Genomic DNA, 22,511 nt, shown 5'->3' with positions numbered 1-22,511 from the left:
ACGGGCAATGTGGACCCTGTGAGTGTTGGGCACCCAGGAGATGAGCCCACAGCTGCGGTCTCCTTCCTGGGACAACCCCTCATACCAATGGCACCACAGTCAAAAGGGCAGGGGCGCTCCCTGGGAAGGGGGGATCACAGCTCACTGGCAGCGCCCCAGCACTGCTCAAGTCCCAGCAGCCAAGACTCAGGGAGCCCTTTTGGTGCCAAGCCAGCTCTACCCCTGAGTTCTCTGCCCTCAGGAGGGGGTGGCAACTCTGGAAACTTCCCTGTTTCTCAGCAGAATCTGGGACTGGCTCAACAAGCACCCTGCAGAGAACCTGGAGGACCAACTCTCCATTTTATTTTAGAAAGTTTGAATTTTGCACCACTTCATTAGCCTTCAATCCTTGAGTGCTGAGAAGGGGTGGGGGCTCAAGAATCGCTCACCGAGCATGGTCCCCCGGGGGCAGGGGCCGTGCAGTCCAGTCCACTGCTTTACCCAAGCACCTTCTCAGAGCCTGATGGCTAGGAGGCGCTCAAATATTCATTACTTTAATAAATGAAGGAATGCAATTATAGCAATAATAAAGGAATTTTTCCAAAAGAAAAACAGTCCCACCACACATAACTCATTTCAATTTCACCTCTAGTTTTCTCCATCTGCATACATATCATCACATATTTACAGGACTACAAATGCCACATACATGCAGTCTTAAATACTGTGTATTTTTTCTCGATGTAACAGTATGAATATGCTCATGTTCTTACCCAGCCTCTGTAACTGACATCTGTGTGTGTGATGACCCACCCATCGTGTGCTGTGCCATGGACTGCCAAACCTCCCCTTACCACTGGACAGCTACCTTGTTTTCATTTTTTTCTGTATTATGGATAATGCAAATAGCCTCATACATTCTGCTTTGCTTTTCTATTGCGTTCTTGCCTCAGGAGGAACACCCCTGGAAGGATGGAGCGGACAGAAGGGCATCCAACCATGTCATAGATGAAGAGAGTAATACCGGGCAGGTGCCAGCACAATCTCCTGCCGCGGGAGCTCTGTAAAAGCTGCTGGAGGAATAAACATGGCTCACCCACCTGATGCCCTCAGTGAGTGGCAGAGCCTCAGCCTGCCCTGGGCCAGTGCTCTGTCACCTGCCCACGCAGTCAGAAAGTGACTTTCTGTAAATCAGTAGGTTAGTGTGCCAGCCCCCAAACTCCATTTTTTAGTAAGACACAAGTTTCAAAATCCCCTGTGGATCCTACAGGATGGAGGCAGAGCCCACATAAACCCAGCACTTCTCACCACCTTCTCTTCTCATTACTCTTTCCTCCTTCACACTTGTGCTCAGAGTCCCGTGAGTGCAGTGGGTACTGGAGAGCAAGCACCTCCCTAAATGTCATGCCCAGGGCCCCTTGTGGCCTCACCCCTGGCCCCAGGGTTTTCCAACAACCCGGGCTCACTCCCCTTCGGCTTCCACATGAGCTCAGCTTCCAAAGCTCTTTTCCAGCTGTATCCCCGTGGAGCCCTTCTCTACTCTTTACTCAAATATCACCTCCTCTGCAAACCCATCCTGATCCCTTACTTTAAATTATACCACCATCTAGGCACCCCTCCCTGCTTTCATTTTCTCCACAGCACTTTTACCACTTAACAGATAACACATTTTCCTTAGTGTGTGTGTGGTATTTTTAGGGATGGGAATCTCGCTATGTTGCCCAGGCTGGTCTTGAACTCTGGCTCAGGTGATCCTTCTGCCCCAGCCTCCCAAGTAACTGGGATTCCAGGTGTGTGTCACTGCTCCAGGCTTTACTTATTTACTTGTCATCTGAATGTCTCCTCCCAACACTAAAGCATAAGTTCCACAAGGTCTACATTTGTGTCCATTTTGTTCACTGCTATTTTCCCCAGAGCTAAGAATAGTGCCCAGCCCCTAATGGGTGCTAATTAAACACTTGTCGAGAAAATAAATAGTAATATTATAATATAAAAATATTCGCATTCTGCACAAGGCATTGTGCTTTTCCATGGCTCATCTTACTTACTATGAAAAACAACCCTATTATAATCCCCATTTCACAGATGAGGAAACTATTGCTCAGAAAGGGTAAGCAACTTGCCCAAAGACACACAGCTAGCCAGAAAGGCAGTGCAGCCTGAATCCAGGCTGTCAACCTGTGCTCTTACACAGCATGAGGTGCTGCTCATCCTCCCATCCTTACATCCAAAGATAGAAGCCACCCATGGTCCAGCAGAGCTTTATAGTAAGAACAGCAGGTCTGACTTTTGGAACATAAGCATTGCCTGGCTTGCAGCCACAGGGTGACAGGGGCCTGTTTGCTATGACAAGTAGCACTACGGCTTTGACAAGCTGGGTGCTAAGATAACAAATCCTGCTAGACCAGGAAACTGCTTAAACCAAACAGGGCCAGAGAGGAAGTTTGGCCTAAGCTGTTAGATGCTTGAGACAAGGTCTGGTCATTTGAGGCCGCCTAAGTCTTCTAAGAATAGTCAGAAGCCCCCTCTGGTTTAGGGGTCTAGGTGGGAGGGATGCAAGTGAAGGAGTTTCCTCTAGACACATGGCCGATCGCAGCCCACACGGCTGGCTGTACACAGGTATTGTGAGTAAACGAGGTCTTTGGCTTTTGGTTTCTCTTTTTCTTTTTTTAACTACTTCCTAAAACTCTCAAAATTGTCAAAGATGCAGTTGGAAGAGTGGCCTGGGGTTTTGTCTCAAATGTTCACCTCTCCTCATAAGCCACCAGGCCAACCACACAAAAAAAGTTTCCTGTCCCCTAAAAAGACAAGTTTCCATTCGTTGATGGATTCTTCCTTGTTCTGTTCTGTCCCCTGTGCCACGGTGAGTCATGGCCACCACAGGGACTCTCCCCAAGGACTTGTCACCTTCTTTCTCCTAAAATGTACCACCAGTATTTAAAATACCACTGTGCCTATCGCCATCACACCCAAGCACTACCTGCTATGTTGCCTTTGTAGCTAGAACCCTTCCAAGCAGAGGCAAAATTATTTGAGATGATCAGATAAAGTCCTCCGCCTGCCTGCTGCCCAAACCCCAGCCCTGCAGGCTGCTCCTCACAAGGATGCCCCTCTCCCATCTTCCTGCTCAGCCAGAAGCCCCCACCTCTTGCTTTGCAGCCTCCTTTCTGCGAATGGCCACCTGTTAATCCAGATCCCCACACTCTGTTACTTCATCCTGTCTCCAACTGTGAGGGACTCCCATTCCAATGATGCGAAAAACGAGACTGCCAAATCCATTTCCACCCAGCATTACTTCTTCTAGAATGCTAAGCATTACCAAAGCCTTGTATTATCTCTTTCTGCCCTGAACATGACCCAAGATCAAGCAAATTTCTAAAGAGGGCAATGAAATGAACACAAATGGAAATTCAGACAATTCAGTTCCACCAGTTACTGTGTGACTTTGGGCCTTATTTCATCACCTACATGGGCTCATAAAGTTATCATCACCGAGAAGTTAACTGAGAGAACTGCTGTCAGAATCTTGCTGCCTTAAACCTGGGTACTAGCTGGGCATGGTGACATACACCTGTGGTCCCAGCTATTTGCGAGGCTGAAGGTGAGCCAGAGAGGTAGACAGAGGCTGCAGTGAGCCAAGATGGTGCCACGGAACTCCAGCCTGGGAAACACTGCGAGACCCTGTCTCAAAAAACCTGGGCAGGTCCACTTCACATTAGCCATAACTGTGGGAGGAAGGGATAGGGCCCTGAGTTATTATTGATATATTCCCAGGATTCTGGCCTTCCATTCATTTTTTTATTTTCATTTTGAGATGGAGTCTCGCTCTGTTGCCTAGGCTAGGGTGCAGTGGCATGATCTCAGCTCACTGCAACCTCCGTCTCCCAGGTTCAAGCAATTCTCCTGCCTCAGCCTCCTGAGTAGCTGGGATTACAGGCACCCACCACCATGCCCGGCTAATTTTTGTACTTTTAGTAGAGACGGGGTTTCACCATGTTGGCCAGGCTGGTCACCTGACCTCAGGTAATCGGCCCACCTCGGCCTCCCAAAGTGCTGGGATTACAGGCATGAGCCACGGGGCCCAGCCCACTTCCCATTTATTTAATAGCAACAAGCTTACACGCAAGGAACCCAAGGTGCTGGTTAACCCTGGTCAAAGGAGGCCCCTAACTCAATGACATCAGAGCCCCCCTGGGGCTTATGAGTCATTCAGCCTCCTCCAAACGAAATGGTGCCAACATCTTCCACCAGGCTATTTCCAGGCACTCTCATGAGGTCCACACCTCGCTATGTGAGTACAATCTAGACTCCCAGAAGCATCTGCTCGATCTCATAACCCCTTCTTTGCCCCATCCTACGGGAAGAAACCCATGAGGAGCACAATGTCCCCAAGTCTACATTCCCAACCAGAGCCACAAATCAGAGTCCACAGTCAGGGGAGAAAGAGGCAGGGCAGGCAGCTCAGTAAGAAGGGGGTTTCCCATGGCTGTCTCTTGGGCTTGTTTCCCATAACTGGGAGCCTAAACACTCATACCTGGTATCAGCAGCCCCACATCTGAGCTGGCAACCTCAAGTCTGAGGACCCCTTCCCTGACGGGGGTCCACGTGCCCCCAAGCAGGCCGGGACTGCCAGGCTTTACATCAGCGAACCGAGTTTCAGTTACCACAGTGAAGGCTGGCAGCACACAGCACAGTTCCGTGCAAATCAAGACACATTTCCCAAGTCCCTACACACCTCAGTGCAGAGACGAGTCAGCTGTGCGGCCTGATGAGCCTTCATTCACATCTCACCAGCACCTTCTATGGGTTTACTCATCCACAAACTCCCCCACTAAGCTGGCTTTCTGGAGCACAATACACCTCTCATTCACTCTTATATTCCAGAACAGCGCCTGGCACGAAACCCAGCCAGAAGGGTGGAGGGGGAAGTGGGAGGACACCTGTTTGTTGAGTTGCTGCATTAATTCTCTCCTGGGGCCCAGCACTGAAAAAACAGCCCCATGCCCCTGCCTACCTCGTTGACCCCAAGGCCAACCATCCTCCCCTGACACTGTGTTCCAGGCACACCAGCCTCCTCCTGGCCCTTGACCACACCAAGCTCGATTCTGCCTCAGGGCTCTTGCACAAGCCAGTCCCTCTGCCGGGAACACTCCTCCAGGCTACAGTGGCCTTCTCATCTTTCAAGACTCAGCTCAAAAGTCACCCTCTCTGGGAAGGCCTTTCCCGATCACCCCATCTAAAGAAATCACCTCTTCCACACCCCCACCTCTCTCTAACCCACTTCCAGTTTTCTCCTGAGAGCACATCTATTTGGCGTGTTTATTATCTTTCTCTTTCCACTGAAGGAAGCCCTCTATTTTCTTCCTTGCTCCTTCCTCAGTGCCTAAAACAGTGCCTAAAACAAACCTGATATTGAGCAGATGCTCAATAAATCATCACTTGAGTGGGCCTGGCATGGTGGCTCATGCCTTTACAGCACTTTGGGAGGCCAAGGTAGGGAGATCACTTGAGGCCAAGAGTTTGAGACCAGCCTGGCCAATATGGCAAAACCCCGTCTTTACTAAAAGTACAATAATTAGCCGGGTGTAGTGTGCGTGCCTGTGCTCCCAGCTACTCAGGAGGCTGAGGCACAAGAATCGCTTGAACCCGGGAGGCAGAGGTTGCAGTGACCCAAGATCGTGCCACTGCACTCCAGCCTGGGGGACAGAGTGAGTCTCTGTCTGAAATTTAAAAAAAAAAAAGTCACTGAATGAATGGACAGAAGAGACAAACAGCAAATTCAAGATGAGGAATATCTAACAAGGTCAAAAAATGGGGAGAATAAAGGAGAGAAGAAGAAAGGCACAAAGGTCAGAAAGAATTGTAAAAAATACGAGATACTTACCCAGGAGTACAATTTTTAAAACAGCCATCATTCAAAAGGAGTTAAATGGAGGGGCTAGGTGTGGTGGCTCACGCCTGTACTCCCAGTACTTTGGGAGGCCGTGGTCCGCGGATCACCTGAGGTCAGGAATTTGAGATCAGCCTAGCCAATATGGTGAAACCCTGTCTCTACTAAAAATACAAAACTTAGGCCTGGCGCAGTGGCTCACGTCTGTAATCCCAGCACTTTGGGAGGCCGAGGTGGGTGGATCACGAGGTCAGGGGTTTGAGACTAGCCTGACCAACATGGTGAAACCCTGTCTCTACTAAAAATATAAAAATTAGCTGGGCGTGGTGGCAGGCACCTGTAATCCCAGCTACTCAGGAGGCTGAGGCAGGAGAATTGCTTGAACCTGGGAGGCGGAAGTTGCAGTGAGCTGAGATCGCACCACTGCACTCCAGCCTGGGCGACAGAGCGAGACTCTGTCTCAAACAAACAAACAAAAACAAAACTTAACTGGGCATGGTGGTGTGCACCTGTAATCCCAGCTACTCAGGAGGGTGAGACAGAAGGATCACTTGAATCCGGAAGGTGCAGGTTGCAGTGAACTGAGATCACACCACTGCACTCCAGCCTGGGCAACAGAGCGATACTCCACCTCAAAAAAAAAAAATGGGAGAACAGTTTGGCAAGTCTTATCTCTCTCTCACACACACACACACACACACACAAACTCCATCTCCATGCTCTTTGATCCAGTAATTCCATTCCTGGGAATTATCCCAAGAAAACAAATTCAGAATAGGAACAAAAATAAAGCGCCCATATAAAAACGATTCCATTCACATTGTTTATAATTGCAGACATCTAGAAACTACTGAAATGTCCAATAACAGGGAAAATGCTTTGCCAAGTTACAGCAGATCCACTAGATACACTCTCATGTGGCAACTAAAATGACCAAAAGGAAGATAACAGGGAAACATGGAAAAGTGTTTTGGAGTAATGCTACATGAAAGGCGGGGGGCAGGGGGGGAAACACTGAACTCCTTCTAAGTACCTGGCACTGTCCAGCACTCCTTCTGTATCTTGGTTCTCAAAAGAATCCAAAATTAACCTACTCTTATCCCCTTTTAACTAACAAGAATACTGAGGTCCAGAGAGCTAAAGAACTTGCCCAAGGTCACAGAGCTGGCAAGGAATGGAGTCAGAATACGAATATGTCATCCTCACCCCAGAGTTCCCGCACATCCTGGCGCCCTCAATGCACGCCTCAATGTCCTACCAAGTGCTTGAGGGGCTCTTTCCCATAGCGACATCACGATTGTGTTGTGGAGGCCAAACTCGGAGACTGAAACAGCCAGCAAAAAGTGACTTGGCACCTGAGAAATGCTTGCAAGAGAAGACAGCAAAAGCCAAAACAAAGCACAAACAACCAAAAGAAAACTACCTGTTGGGATCAAAAGACCACGGAGAAAAGAAATGAGAAAGCGGTCAGCAAAGCCAGGCTTCAGGAAGGACTGTGCCGAGCCTCAAGATAAGAGCCGGGAAGGGCAAGGAAGCCTTTTACAGGTGCTGGATCCAGGTTCCAGGCTGGAACCACAGAAATGAGGGTTTGCCAGGGGCTCCCAGAGAATAGCACCTTCCTGTACTCAGCAGCTTTTCTCTCCAGGGCCCACACACAGTGAAGCTTAATCAATGTTAGCTGAAATACACTTATCTCATAATGGGAACAAGCAACAAGGAAAAGGAAGGGAAGAGACACTAGAGGCATGGGCAAGAGTGGACTGGAAATCAGGACATGCACAGTGGGATTCCGCTGGGTCTGGGGGCCCTGCTTCGTTAAAGACTCTCATCTCAGTCTCTGGCAGGACTGCTGTGGGGAGAGGGAAAGCACTCAGCCGTCTGAGAACAGGTTTCAGGTGCAGCAGGAGACTCAGGTTAGATAGTGAGATGGACACTCCGCAATGTACCTGCTGCCAGAAGCCAGAGCAAGCTTAGGAGAAAATAATCAAAACTGCCTTTTCATAGGAAAACATAGAGATTCCTCCCAGCCTGCTGAGATAGGTACAGCTCAGCCTGGAAGCGGATGGCTGGAGAAGACTGCCCTGGGTCACTCTGCTTCCTAGAGACGAAATGCCCAGGGCCACCATTGCCAAAACAGAGCATAAATACCCTAGATCACCCAAGATTGGTCACAGGCCAGGAACGGTGGCTCATGCCTGTAATCCCAGCACTTTGGGAGGCCAAGGTGGGTAAATTGCTTGAGCTCACGAGCTGGCCTGGCCAACACGGTGAAACCCTGTCTCTACTAAAAATAAGAAAATTAGCCAGGCATGGTGGTGTGTGCCTGTAATCCCAGCTACTTGGGAGGCGGAGGCAAGAGAATTGTTTGAGCCCGGGAGCCAGAGGTTGCAGTGAACTGAGATCTCATCACTGCATTCCAGCCTGGGCAACACAGCCAGGCTCCATCTCAGAAAAAAAAAAAAATAATTGGCCACAGCTGGTTATTGCTGAAGCTGGGTAATCACTACATAGAGGTGGTCACAACATTCTCTCTACTTTTGTACAAGTTTAAACCTTTCCATGATAAAGTTAAAAAAATATATATGGCTGGGCGCAGTGGCTCACGCCTGTAATCCCAGCACTTTGGGAGGCCGAGGCGGGTGGATCACGAGGTCAGGAGATCGAGACCATCCTGGCTAACACGGTGAAACCCCGTCTCTACTAAAAATATGAAAACGAAAAATTAGCCGGGCATAGTGGCAGCCACCTGTAATCCCAGCTACTCGGGAGGCTGTGGCAGGAGAATGGCATGAACCCGGGAGGCAGAGCTTGCAGTGAGCTGAGATTGCGCCACTGCACTCCAGCCTGGGGGACACAGCGAGACTCTGTCTCAAAAAAAAATAAAATAAATAAATAAACTCAGACCTAGGCATTTCACCTGATGGAGCACAGGGAACTTGACCTCAAAACATAGCTCTCTGATATAATCAGCATTTTAAACTAAAGGCCCTTAGAGATTAACAGACACTGAAAGAGACATTTCCCCTATCTATAAAAAGACCAGATGGACCCACCAGGGACCAAGGATTGTTTTTTCTTCCCCTCACTGTTATCTCATTATCTATTGCAGGAAAAAAGACCAAAAATGCAACCACACCCTAAGAGACCCATTCACAAGATAATGTCTATCTCTTAGGAACATTCAAAGAAATATTTGGGTCCCACTGGGATATTAAGTAATCACTCTGTGATTCTGTGATACACCAGGGAGAATCAATTTATATGCCATTTCTCTTAGTCATCTATATGTTGTGAGTTAATTTTTCAGTAAACCTTCAGAGGGCAAAAAGTAAGTTTCTCCCTTGGCCGCTACACACCAAGGAATCACTATGGCCTGGCCCAGGGTTTGGGGCTACCCCCCAGAGCCTAGACAAAGACAACCAGAGTCTTCAAAATTATCCTATGCTAACAGATTTTCCAGCTGGATGGAGAGAGGAGTTTGCAAATCCAAGTTGGGTGGTAAAGGCAAGGAATTAAGACTGCCTGGGTTCAAGTCACAGCTGAGTCTCTCCTTAGCTATGTGACTCTGGGAAAGTCACTTAACCACTCTGCGCCTCAGTTTCTTCATCTGTAAAATGGGGACAGCCAGAAGACCTTCCTCACAAGGGTGTTGTGAAAAGTAAATGCTACATAAAGCTTAACAAGGGGGCCAGGCACCAAGCAAGCTTGCCGTAAAAGTAAATGTCACCTATTATGACACATCCATTTTGTAACAGGTACAGATATTCGTTTTGGAAACCACATGCATCCATTTGACTCAGCGACCGGGGAAAATGAAACGGGGTGGAACCAGCGCTCTCTTTCTGAAACCTCAGGCAGCGGTGTGGGAGCCTCGACTCCAGCGCATCTAGAGTGGCCCCAGGCAGCCCAGGCCTCCGTTGGCCAAGAGGCCAGAAAGAGCTCCTCCTTTCAAAAAGCCACCACGAGAAACAGGAAGCTGCTTCCTTTCCTTTCCATTCAGAGCCAGCATTTCCTTTTTTATTTTAAAAAGCATTCATCTGTAGCCCAGCCCTCTCCCCCAACCTCCCGGCAGCCCAAGCTCAAATGCACCCACAGCCATCTGCACTTATCTTGGATTGTTTTCTGCCCACCAAGGGGATCATGAGGTTCCCGGTAGACCCTGAGCAGACCATGCCCTTAACACCACCTAAATGCACCCAGGGCCAGGAGGAGGCAGGAAGTGCAAACTCCAGGCAGGCAGGCAGGCGGGCACACCTCTCTGGGCAAGTTTCCTCTTCTTGTTAGAAGGATTCAGTGATACATGTATTTAAGTACTAATGTGATGCCCAGGAGACACCCTATTTCCCTTTGTAAAAAAGGCAACCCCTCATGGCTGGATAAGTCTACAGGGATACCAGCCTCTCTTGAACCACCCAATTTTATTTGGAAACTCAAACAGCACCTCAGTTTCATAAAAACCTAAAACTTAAACACAACACTTGGTTGTAAGTGAGCCAACAGTTTCTTGTCTCTTTCTCTGCTCAAGGCTTAAGGTCGTGTCTCCCCAACTACGTTCAGTGGAAGAAAAGATCCCTTGGAAAAATAAGTTTGAGAACTGTTGTTGCAGTACTTCTCAGAACCTTTAAAAGACAAATCCTCATCCGCAGGGATCTTCAGGAGGGAGATGGCTGATGCAGCACAACTTTCTTCACAGGAGCATCTTGCAGAATACAGTGAGATACAGAAAGGCTGCACTGAGTCTTTTTAAGGGCCCGGGCCTTGATGGGGGTGGGGTGGGAGCTCTCCAGATAGCTCCTAATGAGTAGGAACATTCAGGTTGCTTTTTTTTTTTCCTTATTGGCAAAACTGTGTGTACACCATGAATGAAGCTGGTATCCCTTATCCATATCAAAACTAAACCCAAATTAATTGGCTAAATTGGGACTCAACACCTCCGGGAGCCACGCGGAAGAAAGCCCCAACACACTTTAAAGTAGCTTACCTCATCATATTTGCGGAAAGCAAAACGCTTATGACCAGTATGCTGCTAATACAAGTCTATAGATAATGCTGTATGAAAAATTATTTTTCCCAATCATAGCTGGCATAGTCCACATTTTGCATTACACTTTCCCTCTTTTTTTAAAAATTTTAAACACAGGTCTTTACCTCTTCTTTTTTTAAATTTTAATTTAATTATACAAGACGGAGTCTCAGTATGTTGCCCAGGCTGGTCTGGAACTCCTGAGCTCAAGTGATACGTCCATCTCTGCCTCCCAAAGTGCTGGGATTACAAGCCTGAGACACTGTGCCCGGCCTTAAACACAAATCTTAATTCATTCTTACAATTATCCTGAGGTTAGAAAAATGGAAGGGGAAGAAAAATGGCAAGCAGGTAGGCTGACTTCAGCTTCATTATTTGGAAAGACAGTTTGCTCAGTTAAAACACACTACGGCCCACCAAGGCCAAGACAACAGAAAAATACAGAATTACATAAATAGGTTTTATATGTTACAGCAGTTTGAATGGAGACTTTTTCAATGCAAATGACAAACAGCTGTGCCTGGGAATAAATGACAACGAATTTTTTTTATCTCAACAGCTGTCCTGAGAGCACATCTCTACATCTCTACCTGCATTCTGGAATCAGGGAGAAAGCCAAAATGGACGCCAAGACACTAGATCAGCCATGTCCAACCCTTTGACTACAAGGACTTTTCCGCCTATCTGTGGTGGTGGGTATCATGAAAATTATGCACAAACCTTTTTTTTTTTTTTAAGCTCATCAGCTATCATTACCATTAGTGTATTTTATGTGTGGCCCAAGAGCATTCTTCTTCCAATGTGGCCCTGAAAAGCCAAAAGACTGGACATCTGTGCACTAGCTTAAAAGGCTACTCCTTCTGGAAGCAATTGTAAAGAATTTCTGACATTATCTTGACATGAAAACCAATGCATAGTGGCACAGAATGCAAAATCTGCAAGAATTTTTCTTGCTGGGTTTTTTTTTGTTTTTTTTTTTTTGAGTCAAGGTCTTGCTCTGTGGCCCAGGCTGGAGTACACTGGTGAGATCACAGCTCAGTGCAGGCTCAAGTGCTCCTCCCGCATCAACCACTGTAGTAGCTGGGACTACAGATGCGCACAACCACCCCTGGCTAATATTTTATTTTTTGTAGAGACGGGGTCTCACTATGTTGTCCAGGTTGGTCTCAAATTCCTTGACTCAAGGGATCCAGGATAGGATTACAGGTGTGAGCCACCACACCTGGCCATGTGCATGAACTTTTAAGACAAACACAAGGGCCCCCACAAAAGTTAAGGTTTTCCCACCTAATTTCCAGGGGATCTTTTGGTGCAAGGATGAGAAGCCCTTAAAAGTACACAGACAACTCCAAAGATTCAAGACAGTTCATTCGGGCTGAGCCAGCCCACTGGGCAGACTGACCTTCAAAAAAGGCCCACCCACGACATACCCCAGATGGCGCTCCAAGAATCTCTCCAGTCCTCAGGGTCCCTAAGGCACTGGGACAGAGCTAGGAAAGCAAATCCATTTGCTTCTTCCTACAGGAAACCCCTTGAGGTCAACACCCCACAATCAGAGGAGGATGGAGTGGCTCACCCTCAGTCAACAGGCCAGACTCAAGGTGGTATAATGTCTTAACCAAGGGTGTGGGCCTCCAGGTCTGACTCCCAACTCAGTGCTCCTTTAATAACCACCCTTTATTAATTCTGCTTAACAGGGGTTCCTGGCAAGTCAGTTCTCCCTCAGGCCTTCAGTTTCCTCACCTACAAGATGAGAGGGCTGGACCAGATGGAAATTCCAAGACCCTTTGCAGCCGTAGAAACCCACAACTCTACTAAATCATCCCCAAAGCCAGGCACCCCAAATAGCACTGTGATCAGTATTTGTAGTTAGGGATGCAACCAAGAATGCAGTTAAAGTGACTTTCATGAGCCTCAAGTGATCAAGACCTCACCATATGATTATGTACTACCAAAGCTGATCAGTCCCTGGACAGGGAGACCTGAAATCCAGCCCCTCCCTCCGCTATCTTGGAGCAAGGAAAAGGCCTTCTTCTAATTGAACAGCCCAGGGGGCCCCCCTTTGCTGCAGGTAACCACAAAAACTGGAAGCCACAATGCCTGACACATAGCCCAGAACCTCAGACACAAGAACCACAAAACTAGAAGCCATAGTTCCTAACACTTATCCCAGAACCTCAGCCAGAGGACCATGTCCAGCCTCTTTTTTTTTTCTCTGTCATCCAGGCTGGAGTGCAATGGTGCAATCTCAGGTCACTGCAACCTCCACCTCAGCCTTCTGAGTAGCTAGAACTACAGGAGCGTGCCACCATGCATGGCTAATTTTCTATTTTTTGTAGAGACGGGGTTTACCATGTTGCCCAGGCTGGTTTTGAACTCCTAGACTCAAGCTATCCACCAGCCTCAGCCTCTCAAGGTGCTGGGATTACAGGCATGAGTCACTGCACCCAGCCCCAGCCTCCTTTTAAACTCGTGGCCGTCAGTGTGATTACAGATGCAGTGGCAAATGGATAAATGTATGAAGGCTGCCATTCCTGCTTAGGAGAGGGGGAGTTATGATGCCACAAAGATATTAAAGACTAGGACAGATATTAAATGTATTCATATACTTTGACCCAGCAAATCTCACTTGTAGGAAGATACTCATTGCAGCACCATTTATAAAAGCAAGACTTGGAAACAGCCTGAATGGCCCATACAGGGAAACCGGTTAGATGAATTTGTGGTATGACCACACAATGCAGCCACTAATAGTGCTGATGCATATGTATATGTGCTGATATAGACAGAAGACACTTACAAGGCAATGCACATGGTATGTGCCACAAATATACACATGTACATTTGTATGCAAATGCAGGAAGAATATACAACAAAACGTGCACTGGAATTAACTCTGAGAGGTGGCATTATGGGTGATTTTCACTGTTGTACATCTAGTACTTTCTTTTTTATAGTGAACATATATCATTATGTATTTTTTACATATTTTAATTAAAAGTAGAAAGTTAAAGAATATACTGTTTATCAGAGGAACTGTTCAGAAAGAATAAGACAGGTAGCCATTTAAAAAATTATGAGTAAACTGATCTCTAGGCAGCTTCTCCTTTCTCAGAATGAGACAAGCGTAGAGCTGGCTGCATCATGGTGCTGAGAGTCTTGTCTTTGAGGATGTGCTGGCCTGGACATTAGGGAAGCAGACCCATGCCCGAACCCTGAGGCTGCACAGCCTGGGTGGCCACCAGGAAGCCCAAACATCGAGAGTTGAGCCACGGAATGCTCTCGGCCCAGCTCTTTTTATTACTGGCCATTTCCTTGGTCTCAGCAACCATGGCCCTGCACCCCACCATAGCAATAGCTGAGGAGTTCTGAACATAAGTTCTCAAGACCAGTCAACCTGGGTTCAACCACCTGCTGAGACAGTCTCTCCACCCCTCTGGGCTGCAACTCCCTCATCTGCAACATCAGGATAAGGCCTCATAGCATCATTGTGAATGTTAAGGTGCGACATATGCCGAGAGCCTAGTGGAGCGCTCAACATAGAACAGGTGATCAAGCATGTTCCTCATCTGTGTCTGCCCTCTCTACTCGAAGATCATTCCCCTAACCCCAAAGGCACCTATGCAGCTTTCCCTTTGAATTAAACATAAAAAAGAGATCTCAACCAGCCTATTCTGAAAGGATGGCCTTTTTAAAAGGCACAGCTTAGAGAGACTTGGCCACAGGCTTTGCTGCTTCTCCCCAGCATTGCAGACACTGCCACCATGGGCCAGCATCTCTGCATGGTCCATCTCCAGACACATCCAGCGGGCAGGAGTAGAATACCTACGGTGCACTTTCCTGGATTTTGAGGCAGCCCAGACCATTCCAAGAGCAGCAAACAACCCTGATGTGGAAGAAGGCATTCCCATAGCTGCAGGCAGCAAACCACACCTCCCGGCACCCACGTCAACCCAAGCTGCAGACCTGATAAGACCTCTCTCCAGCACCACCCAGCCCTCCCCAGGCTCACAGCCACTGTGGGTCTCCCTCCAGGCTGCCTCCGAGAAACATTTGGGAGGTAGGTTTTACCAGCGAAAAAGTTACCCAGGTGAAAGTGGACACAAAAAGGGCCAGAGCCCCAGCTCCCAGCTCTGTATCTCTTCAAAGATGGCTGGAGCCACTTGGCCAGAGGATTACAACCGTGACCACAGAGCAGAAGCAGAGCAACGCCACACTTCGAGACAGTGACTGGGTGGGAAAGCAAAACCAGGTTTCACTCTCAGTTCTGCCAGGGACCTGTGACTTGGGAGAAGTCCCCAAGACTCTGGGAATATTTCCCAGAAAACCAGGAGGTGGCTCACACTTGTAATCCCAGCACTTTGGGAGGCCAAGGTTGGTGGATCACTTGAGGCCAGGAGTTCAAGGCCAGCCTGGCCAACACAGCCTGGCCTATCTCTACTAAAAACACGAAAATTAGCTGGACATAGTGGGGCATGCCTGTAATCCCAGCTACTCAGAAGCTAAGGCAGGAGAACTGCTTGAACCTGGGAGGCTGAGATTGCAGTGATCCGAGATCATGCCACTGCACTCCAGCCTGGGCGACAGAGTGGGACTCTGACTAAAAGAAAAAACAAAAACAAAAAACAAAACAAAAAAAAACCCAGGAGGTTGGATGGGCCAAGGGTTCAGTGGGGTTCCCAATGCAGGGTCCTGCAAGCTGTGCTACTACAGTCATTACTGTGCCCTGCCTGGTTCCTTCACTAGACTAGAAGTGTCCCTAAACCCCAAAGACTGGGAGAACAGCCCACCTACTTCAGAACCCTTGCTAGGTGGCCGCCAGCCAGGTAAGCACATCAACAGTAACACCAGCCAGGTAAGCACATCAACAGTAACTAAAGGTCTGTCCAGGGAACGTGCCTCAACACACCCTAAGGACCCAATCTGCAGGCATGCCACCCCTCCCCTCTCCCAGCAGTTCCATCGCCAGATGCTCCTGGGAGGCACAGGGCGAGCTCAGGTCCCCCACACGGTGGGACTCTGACCTCTGCCATGGCAGAGCTGTGTGAGGGCCAGGCCTCTCTGACCTTCCAGGTGGCAGGAGGGCCTCCCCTCTGACCCCTTGCGGCTCCAAGGCAACGGCTCAGGAAAGCAGCCGAAGGGCAGAGACTGCACCTACTACAGTTCCCAACATCGCCTCCCAGCACAGCCTGACTCTGCACCTACCACAGTTCCCAACACTGCCTCCCCTCTGCACCTACCACAGTTTCCAACATCACCTCCCCCAGCAAAGCCTGATGGTCAAAGTCCTGCAGCCCCTTTCTCCACGCCAGCTTGCTTAGGAGGGATTTTTCTCCACAAGAACGCAAGGTGGGGAGACTCAGCATGGCAGAGCCTGTCTCTGGAAAGTACTAGTAGGCTGGCAGGAAAGGGCAAGTCACAATGTCCCTGGAACATAAATCTCCATGAGGCAACATGTGTCTGCTTCTACACACCCTTGTCTCCCCAGCGCTAGGCAGATTCAAAGGAATGAAGGTAATTATTAGTGGCATAGGTTGCAGGCCCAGCTATTAGGCAGGCCAGGTGTCCCTCCGTGAGTATACTGGGGCATAAGAACATTCCCGTTTGCCTCGGTGGAGTTTTCAGACCCCTAGGAGGGTCTAGCGGAGACAGAACACCAGGTCCTGCCAGGAAGCAGTAGCCTCACAACTTCTGTTTACAGATTAAGACCCTGGTTTCAGATTGTGCCTCCCTCCCTTTCTATTTAGAGAGGGAAAATGTGTATGATGAAGACTGCTGATCTCCAGGAACATGTGTGAGTTTGAGAAGAGTCAGGCACGCTGCTAGGCACATAGGCAGCAAACGTTAAGTCTCAGCTCCTTCTACCCTTTTCCATCCAAACTGGACCACGACACAGAGAAAAGCTATCCCCAGACAACCAGACACGCTGACCCACTACACCCCATCACAACCCGATTTCAGGCAGCAGCCCATCCCTGGTCAGGGACCTCCAGGGACATTTCACGTGCTGCTTCTCCCACTGAGTGTTTATTTAATGAAGGCCAGAGTGAGCTGGGGCTCCTAAGATTCTAGATAAGTCCGATGCAGTTGCACAGGCCAAGCCCTCCAGGTCAGATCCTTCTTCAAAAGCCAGGAATCCAGTGTTGCAAGCACAGTCTCTGGGGCCACGGCCTGGTGTGTGGGGAGCCCATAGAACAGGAAAGAACGCTGGAGTGGACAATGCCACTGGCCTGCCCGGCCTCAACACATGCTGCTGGCGGTGGACGGCCCCACCCAGCTTGCTGAGATTGTTTCCTGGCTTGTGTCACCCACCTGTATGAAATGAGAGGCAGCTGCAGAAGTACCTTTCCCTAAAATCCAGATTTACTGAACCCATAAAGTAGGAGTTGTTTCTCTAGCGAGGGTCCAGTAGGGGTTAAGTTTCCCTAGTGGTGGCCTGTGCCATAAATGCTACTGGACCCTCACTAGGGACAGCTGCCAGGCAGACTCTTTTGGTAGTAACAGCATGGACTGACAGACAAAATGCTGCAGGTGTGAGCAGTCTCGTTCCTATTTTATGGACAAGAGAGCTTGAGTTTCAGAAGTCATGGGACTTGACTAAGGTCACACAGACAGAACCCAGGCCCAGTATGAAAGCCATGGGGCTTCCTGTTCACCACACTGCTCCTATGGCAAAGATTCTTCTAATAAACTTAACCCCTATGTTACTATGGGTTCAGTAAATCTGGATTTTAGAACCATTCTTAAAGAGGGTTATTCTTAAACAAGGGTAGTATAAAAACAATCACAAACATTTGATTTCACCCAACCAAGTCTCCTTTTCTAACCTAGAGAATTTCGAGCTTCCAGAGCCCTCAGAGATCCACTCCAGCCTCCTTGTTTTGCAGGTGAGGAGGCTGAGGCCTCCGGGATGAAGTGACTCATCTAAACTAGCTGGTGGCAGCCCCATGGAACTCGCTCCAGGGGTCTAAATTCCCATCCCCAAAAACAACCCAGGCCCTGCCTTTTCAGGAAGTGGAGTGAACCCGAATCCACATCACGATGGGAAGAACAGGGAGTTGCAAATCCCCCGTGGGCCTTCAGATGGGTTCTCTGCTGCCAGGGATGATCGTCTAAACAAACACTCAGGAGGGAAGCCACTGAATAAACCAGCTCCAAGACTTAAATAGCTGGATGCTCTGGGGTGTCATGAACGCCACACTGCCATCAAAATGAGGGACTCCGGAAGTTAGGGTAGGACAAAAGGCCATTCCAGAGAATGCACAGCAAATGGTTCTCCTATATACACACTCTGGAAGCCAGGAGTACTTCAGAGCAACGTGGGGACAATCCCACAGAGGCCAACACAGAGAGCATTCTCCAAGCCCAGCAACACCGAAGTCCAACCACGCACACTCTGCCGGACAGCGACCCCTCCTCCCGGAACTGAGCCTCACAGGCCCCCTATTGTGTCAGCTTAAAAACTGAACTTTGCTGAGCAAACACACTCAGCTGTGTTCAAAAAATCAGTTTCTCTCAATACTTGGAAACCTGCAGCATGCATGCAGAAAGGCCGGTTGTAAGGGGTTTTGTTTGTTTTTTAAGCAAAGCCTTGGTCACTACAGCTTTAGCCAACTGTAATAAAAAATAATAATACCCAGCACTGACTGTATTCTTCCAATGTCCTGTGGTTTTATAGCTTTTAAGAAAATAAAACTGAGGGAGAGTCACCCCCGAGCATTTGGGATCAAATAAGGATTCAGGCTTGTGGCATGCCTGGAGGAAGGATTGGTCTTGTAATAATTACCGCGATCACAGAGGGCCTTATGACAGCTGGCAGAGGCAATTAGCAATAAGGGGCGGGGGGAGGGTTTAGGGGGAGGAGAAATTCAGGATCTAATAAAACAAAACATCCCCAGACCTGCAGGAGGCCAGATGTGGCAGGGCAAGATGGTGAGAGGTTCCTTCTTCAAGACGGGGCAGCTATTAACTGGTCTGACGTTTCACCGCCCCGTCCCTGGCCAAAATTACATTCGGAATCCACTAGTTGCCCTCATTTGTGTATGGACAGGGTGCCCCAACAACCCTCCGGCTGGTTTTTCCAAAACCTTCAAATACTTCCCCAGCTATAATTTTAGAGAGGAAGGCCCGCATATCTTATTTCTTCTTTACACTCCAGGCTGTCTCCATCAGAACCCCTTAAACAGTGTCATCTTCCCACCAAAGGCTTGCTTCCCAGCATAATCCTTCCTAAGCCAAAATCCAATCTTTGGGGGGAAGCAGGGGGAGTCAGCGGGTAATTATTAATACATTTTAAGCAGCGAGCCTCCGTGGCAACCTGAAAGGAAAGTACCAAACGCCTGAATAGCAAAAATGCAGTTTCAGCAACACTTTTTGAAAAGGCGGCAGACAAGACCTGGGAGGAGAGGAAAGGAAGGACAGGACGGCGTCTGGGGCGTGAGGGGAACAGGGGACGGCAGGCCTGCGATCACGCTTCAGGGGAACCTCCTCCGTCACCCCGGCCCACGGGTGCTCGGCTCAGTCACACGGGGAAAAGTCCAGCTTGTGACTCAGTGGGACGAGTCCTGCGGCCCCGCAAACTGGAAATGGGGTGGGGCGGAGAAGGGGGGAAAGGGGATGTCCGCGCGCAGCCCACCCCGCCCACGGGCCCCTCGAGCCTCCATCCCAGTTCCCACCACGCACCCGCCCCACAAATCCTGCCCAAGGTGAGGGCTGGTCCCGGGTCCTCCGTCTGCCGCATCAGCGAGTGCCGGAGGGAGGGGAAGCCTCCAAGGGGGCGACGCGGGCTCAAGGATGCAACTCGGCCAAGAGTGAACTGGGGCCCGGAGGGAGGTGTCCGGGCCGCTCCTCGAGCCCAGCCCGGTCCCCGACCCACTTACCTCCAGGGTCCGTATCTCCTGCTGGGTGAGGTCGTTGGACACAGCGCACTTGGTGCGCAGCCCGCGCAGGCTGCCGATGGAGATGTCGATGAGCTTCTGTAGCTGCCCGCACTGCTGCAGCGCCCGGCTGGCCGCGGCCCCTGCGCCTCCCTCCGCGGCCGCCGCATCCCCCCCGCCACCGCCCTCCTTCTTCTCTCCCATCGCCGCCGCGCGCAGCGCAGCTCTATCCATGCTTCGGCATCGGGGCCGCGGCGGCCGAGGCGGGGAGACCGGGGCGCGGGCGCCTCGGCAAGGAACCCCCGAGCCAGGAGAGCTGGACCAGGAGCGCCCCTCGGCGCTGCCCGAGCCGGGACGCCGACAGAGCCGGCCGCTTCGTCTGCCGCTTCGTCTGCCGCTTCCACCCTCCCAGCAGCGGCGGCAAAGCGAAAGCCCCGGCGACCCGACGGCTGCGGCTCCCGGAGCCTTTAAGCGGCGGCGGGGGCCGGGTCAGGGCGGCCGGGCATGCTGGGACTTGTAGTCCACGCCGCGCACCTGCCGCCGGCCTCCGCCCTCGGGGCCCCAGACCGCGCCCGCGCCCGCGCCCGCGCCGCCCTCCCAGCCCTCCTCTCCCGTCCCCTCCCGGCGGCCGCGGCGAGGCAGGCGGTGAGGGCGGGCCCCAACTGGGAGCCCCGGGTGGGGCTGCTCCGTGCCGGCTCCTCCCCCAGGCGCCTAGAGTCGGGGGAGCAGCTTCTCCCCGTCTGCCTCCGCCCCCCACCCGGCCTAGGAGCTTCCCGCGACCCCCGGATGGGGCGGCGCCCCCTGGACGCCCGGCGGGCGTGCGTCCCGCAGTTCCTCAGCTGCAGCCCAGCCCTGGAAGATGGGGACCAGGAAGGTTCCAGGATTTGTATGTGGGTTTAGGGGCTGCCATCTAGTGGGAAGGGGCTTACAGCACTTCTCCTGTAGCTGGCTCACAAAGCGTTCTAGTCTGGACTGCCTGCGCCAAAAGGATTGTTCAGGCTTGGAGAAAGACGAAGAGCTTTCTTCTGAACCACATTTACCTACCAAAATAAGTGTCCCATTTCCCCCGCCATTCCCAGCCCACCAAGCCAGCCCAGACACGGGGGACAGCACACTGAATTGTCGGTGGCTTCGGAGCAAGTGGCCAGGACTCAAATTCCCACTCCACCACTGTCTAGGGTGAGACTTTGGGCACGTTCGATTTCCTGTGAATGCCCGAGTCTCCTCATCAAATAGCTCTTTCGTAGGGTTCCTATGAAGAATGAGTTAATACATGCACAGCACCTAGATTGATTACTCGCACATGTGGTCGCTGGATAAATGTTAGCAATTCTTACCATCTAACCTCAGATCTGAATGTGGCCCTGGACCCAAGTAGTGGCCATGGAGCAGTACAGTACTGCCAAGGACTGGTAGTCCTCTGTCCTCTGTGCCTTTCTGTGCCTCCTAACCCAGCAATCAAGCCTCGCCCATCTGTTCACCCTCCTCTCCCATTAGTTCACCCCATGTGTTCTATTATCTGGCAAAACTGAAAAACCAAGTCTCTGATCAAAGCTCCCACACCTTCATGCTTTCGACATCTGTCAACCAGAAAAAATGTCTCCCCTCTGAATTTTCTCTTGTAAGCTGCTTGATTGCAGAAGCCACTAGCTATCGTACCCTCTTTACAGTGCCAGATGTATAGTGCATGGCACACAAGAAAGCCTCCAACGTGCCTCAGGAGCTCTTTCCGCGGGTCCTACGGGATGTTTCTTTTACCTCTCAGGCCAGCCAAGGGTGTGTGTGTGTGTGTGTATAGATAGACAGTTGTTTTTTTGGTTTTGTTTTGTTTTTGTGTTTGAGGATGAGAATTGGACAGGAGGTGGGATCCAAACCTTATAGACACTAAAACAATCAATAATGGATGGCAATTTGTATTACACCTTCCTTTAATGTTTATATTACACCAGCCTTCGAAATAAAGGGCTGGGCACCGTGGCTCACGCCTGTAATCCCAGCACTTTGAGAGGACAAGGGGGAAGGATCACTTAAAGCCAGGAGTTAGAGACCTGCCTGGGCAATATGGCAAGACACTGTCTCTAAAAAAATAATAAATTTTTAAAAATCAGGTATAGAAAGCAAAACTATAACTTTAAAATTTGTTTTTGCAAATTAACCCCTCCTCGAGATTTTCCAAATGCGAAGAGGTTCCTCCCTAACCCCTGGCCTTTCCCATTGAGAGTCATTGATCCAGTCCTCACTCAACTTATAAAAAGACCCCCTGCACGATATTATGAATTTCTCAGCCTGTTACCTTAACCCCACCCGACTCCTTGCAAAGTAGTAACTATTATGAAAGGGAAACTAGTTGTGCTTCTCAAACTTGAACATGCATCAGAATCACCTGGAGGGCTTGTTAATTCCCAGAACCATGGACCTCACCTCTATAGTTTCTAGTTTTGTAGATCAGAGGACAGAGCAGGAGAATTTGCATTTCTATCAAGTTCTCAGGTGGTACTGATGTGGTTAGTCTGAGCCCAGTCTCAAGTCTATACTTTGAGAAGCCTAGGTACAGAAGAAGGTCAGTGGGCAGAGAACTATCTCAAGGGACTATCCACAACCCAGCCTGGCTGGTTCAGAGCCTCTGTCCAGCAGCCAGAGCTTCCAGGCTTGAACGACTCACTCATTCTAACGCAATTCACAAAAGATTTTTTTTTTTTTGAAACAGGGTCTTGCTCTGTCACTCAGGCTGGAGTACAGTAGC

The 22,511-nt window shown here is 49.9% G+C and overlaps 1 protein-coding gene across 6 annotated transcripts in view; it reads right to left on the bottom strand.

Annotated features, from left to right (window-relative positions):
• KSR1 (kinase suppressor of ras 1) overlaps positions 1-20,321 on the bottom strand; it is a 169,862-nt gene extending 149,541 nt beyond the window's left edge. For 2 of the 6 annotated variants that reach the window (XM_054459835.2, XM_063656310.1), the window contains exon 1: positions 19,772-20,321. In XM_054459835.2, coding sequence (XP_054315810.1) covers positions 19,772-20,002 — 231 coding nt within the window. In that variant the 5' untranslated portion in view covers positions 20,003-20,321. The remainder of the gene's footprint in view (positions 1-19,771) is intronic. The other 4 variants (XM_063656308.1, XM_063656309.1, XM_054459836.2 and 1 more) reach the window with 3 other exon arrangements.
• Between the last annotated feature and the right edge of the window lie 2,190 nt (positions 20,322-22,511).

This window comes from Pongo pygmaeus, chromosome 19 (genome assembly GCF_028885625.2).
Source record: "Pongo pygmaeus isolate AG05252 chromosome 19, NHGRI_mPonPyg2-v2.0_pri, whole genome shotgun sequence".
Lineage (NCBI taxonomy): Eukaryota > Metazoa > Chordata > Mammalia > Primates > Hominidae > Pongo > Pongo pygmaeus.
Note: the sequence above shows the minus strand (reverse complement) of the source record. Positions and strands in the feature narration are given on the sequence as shown.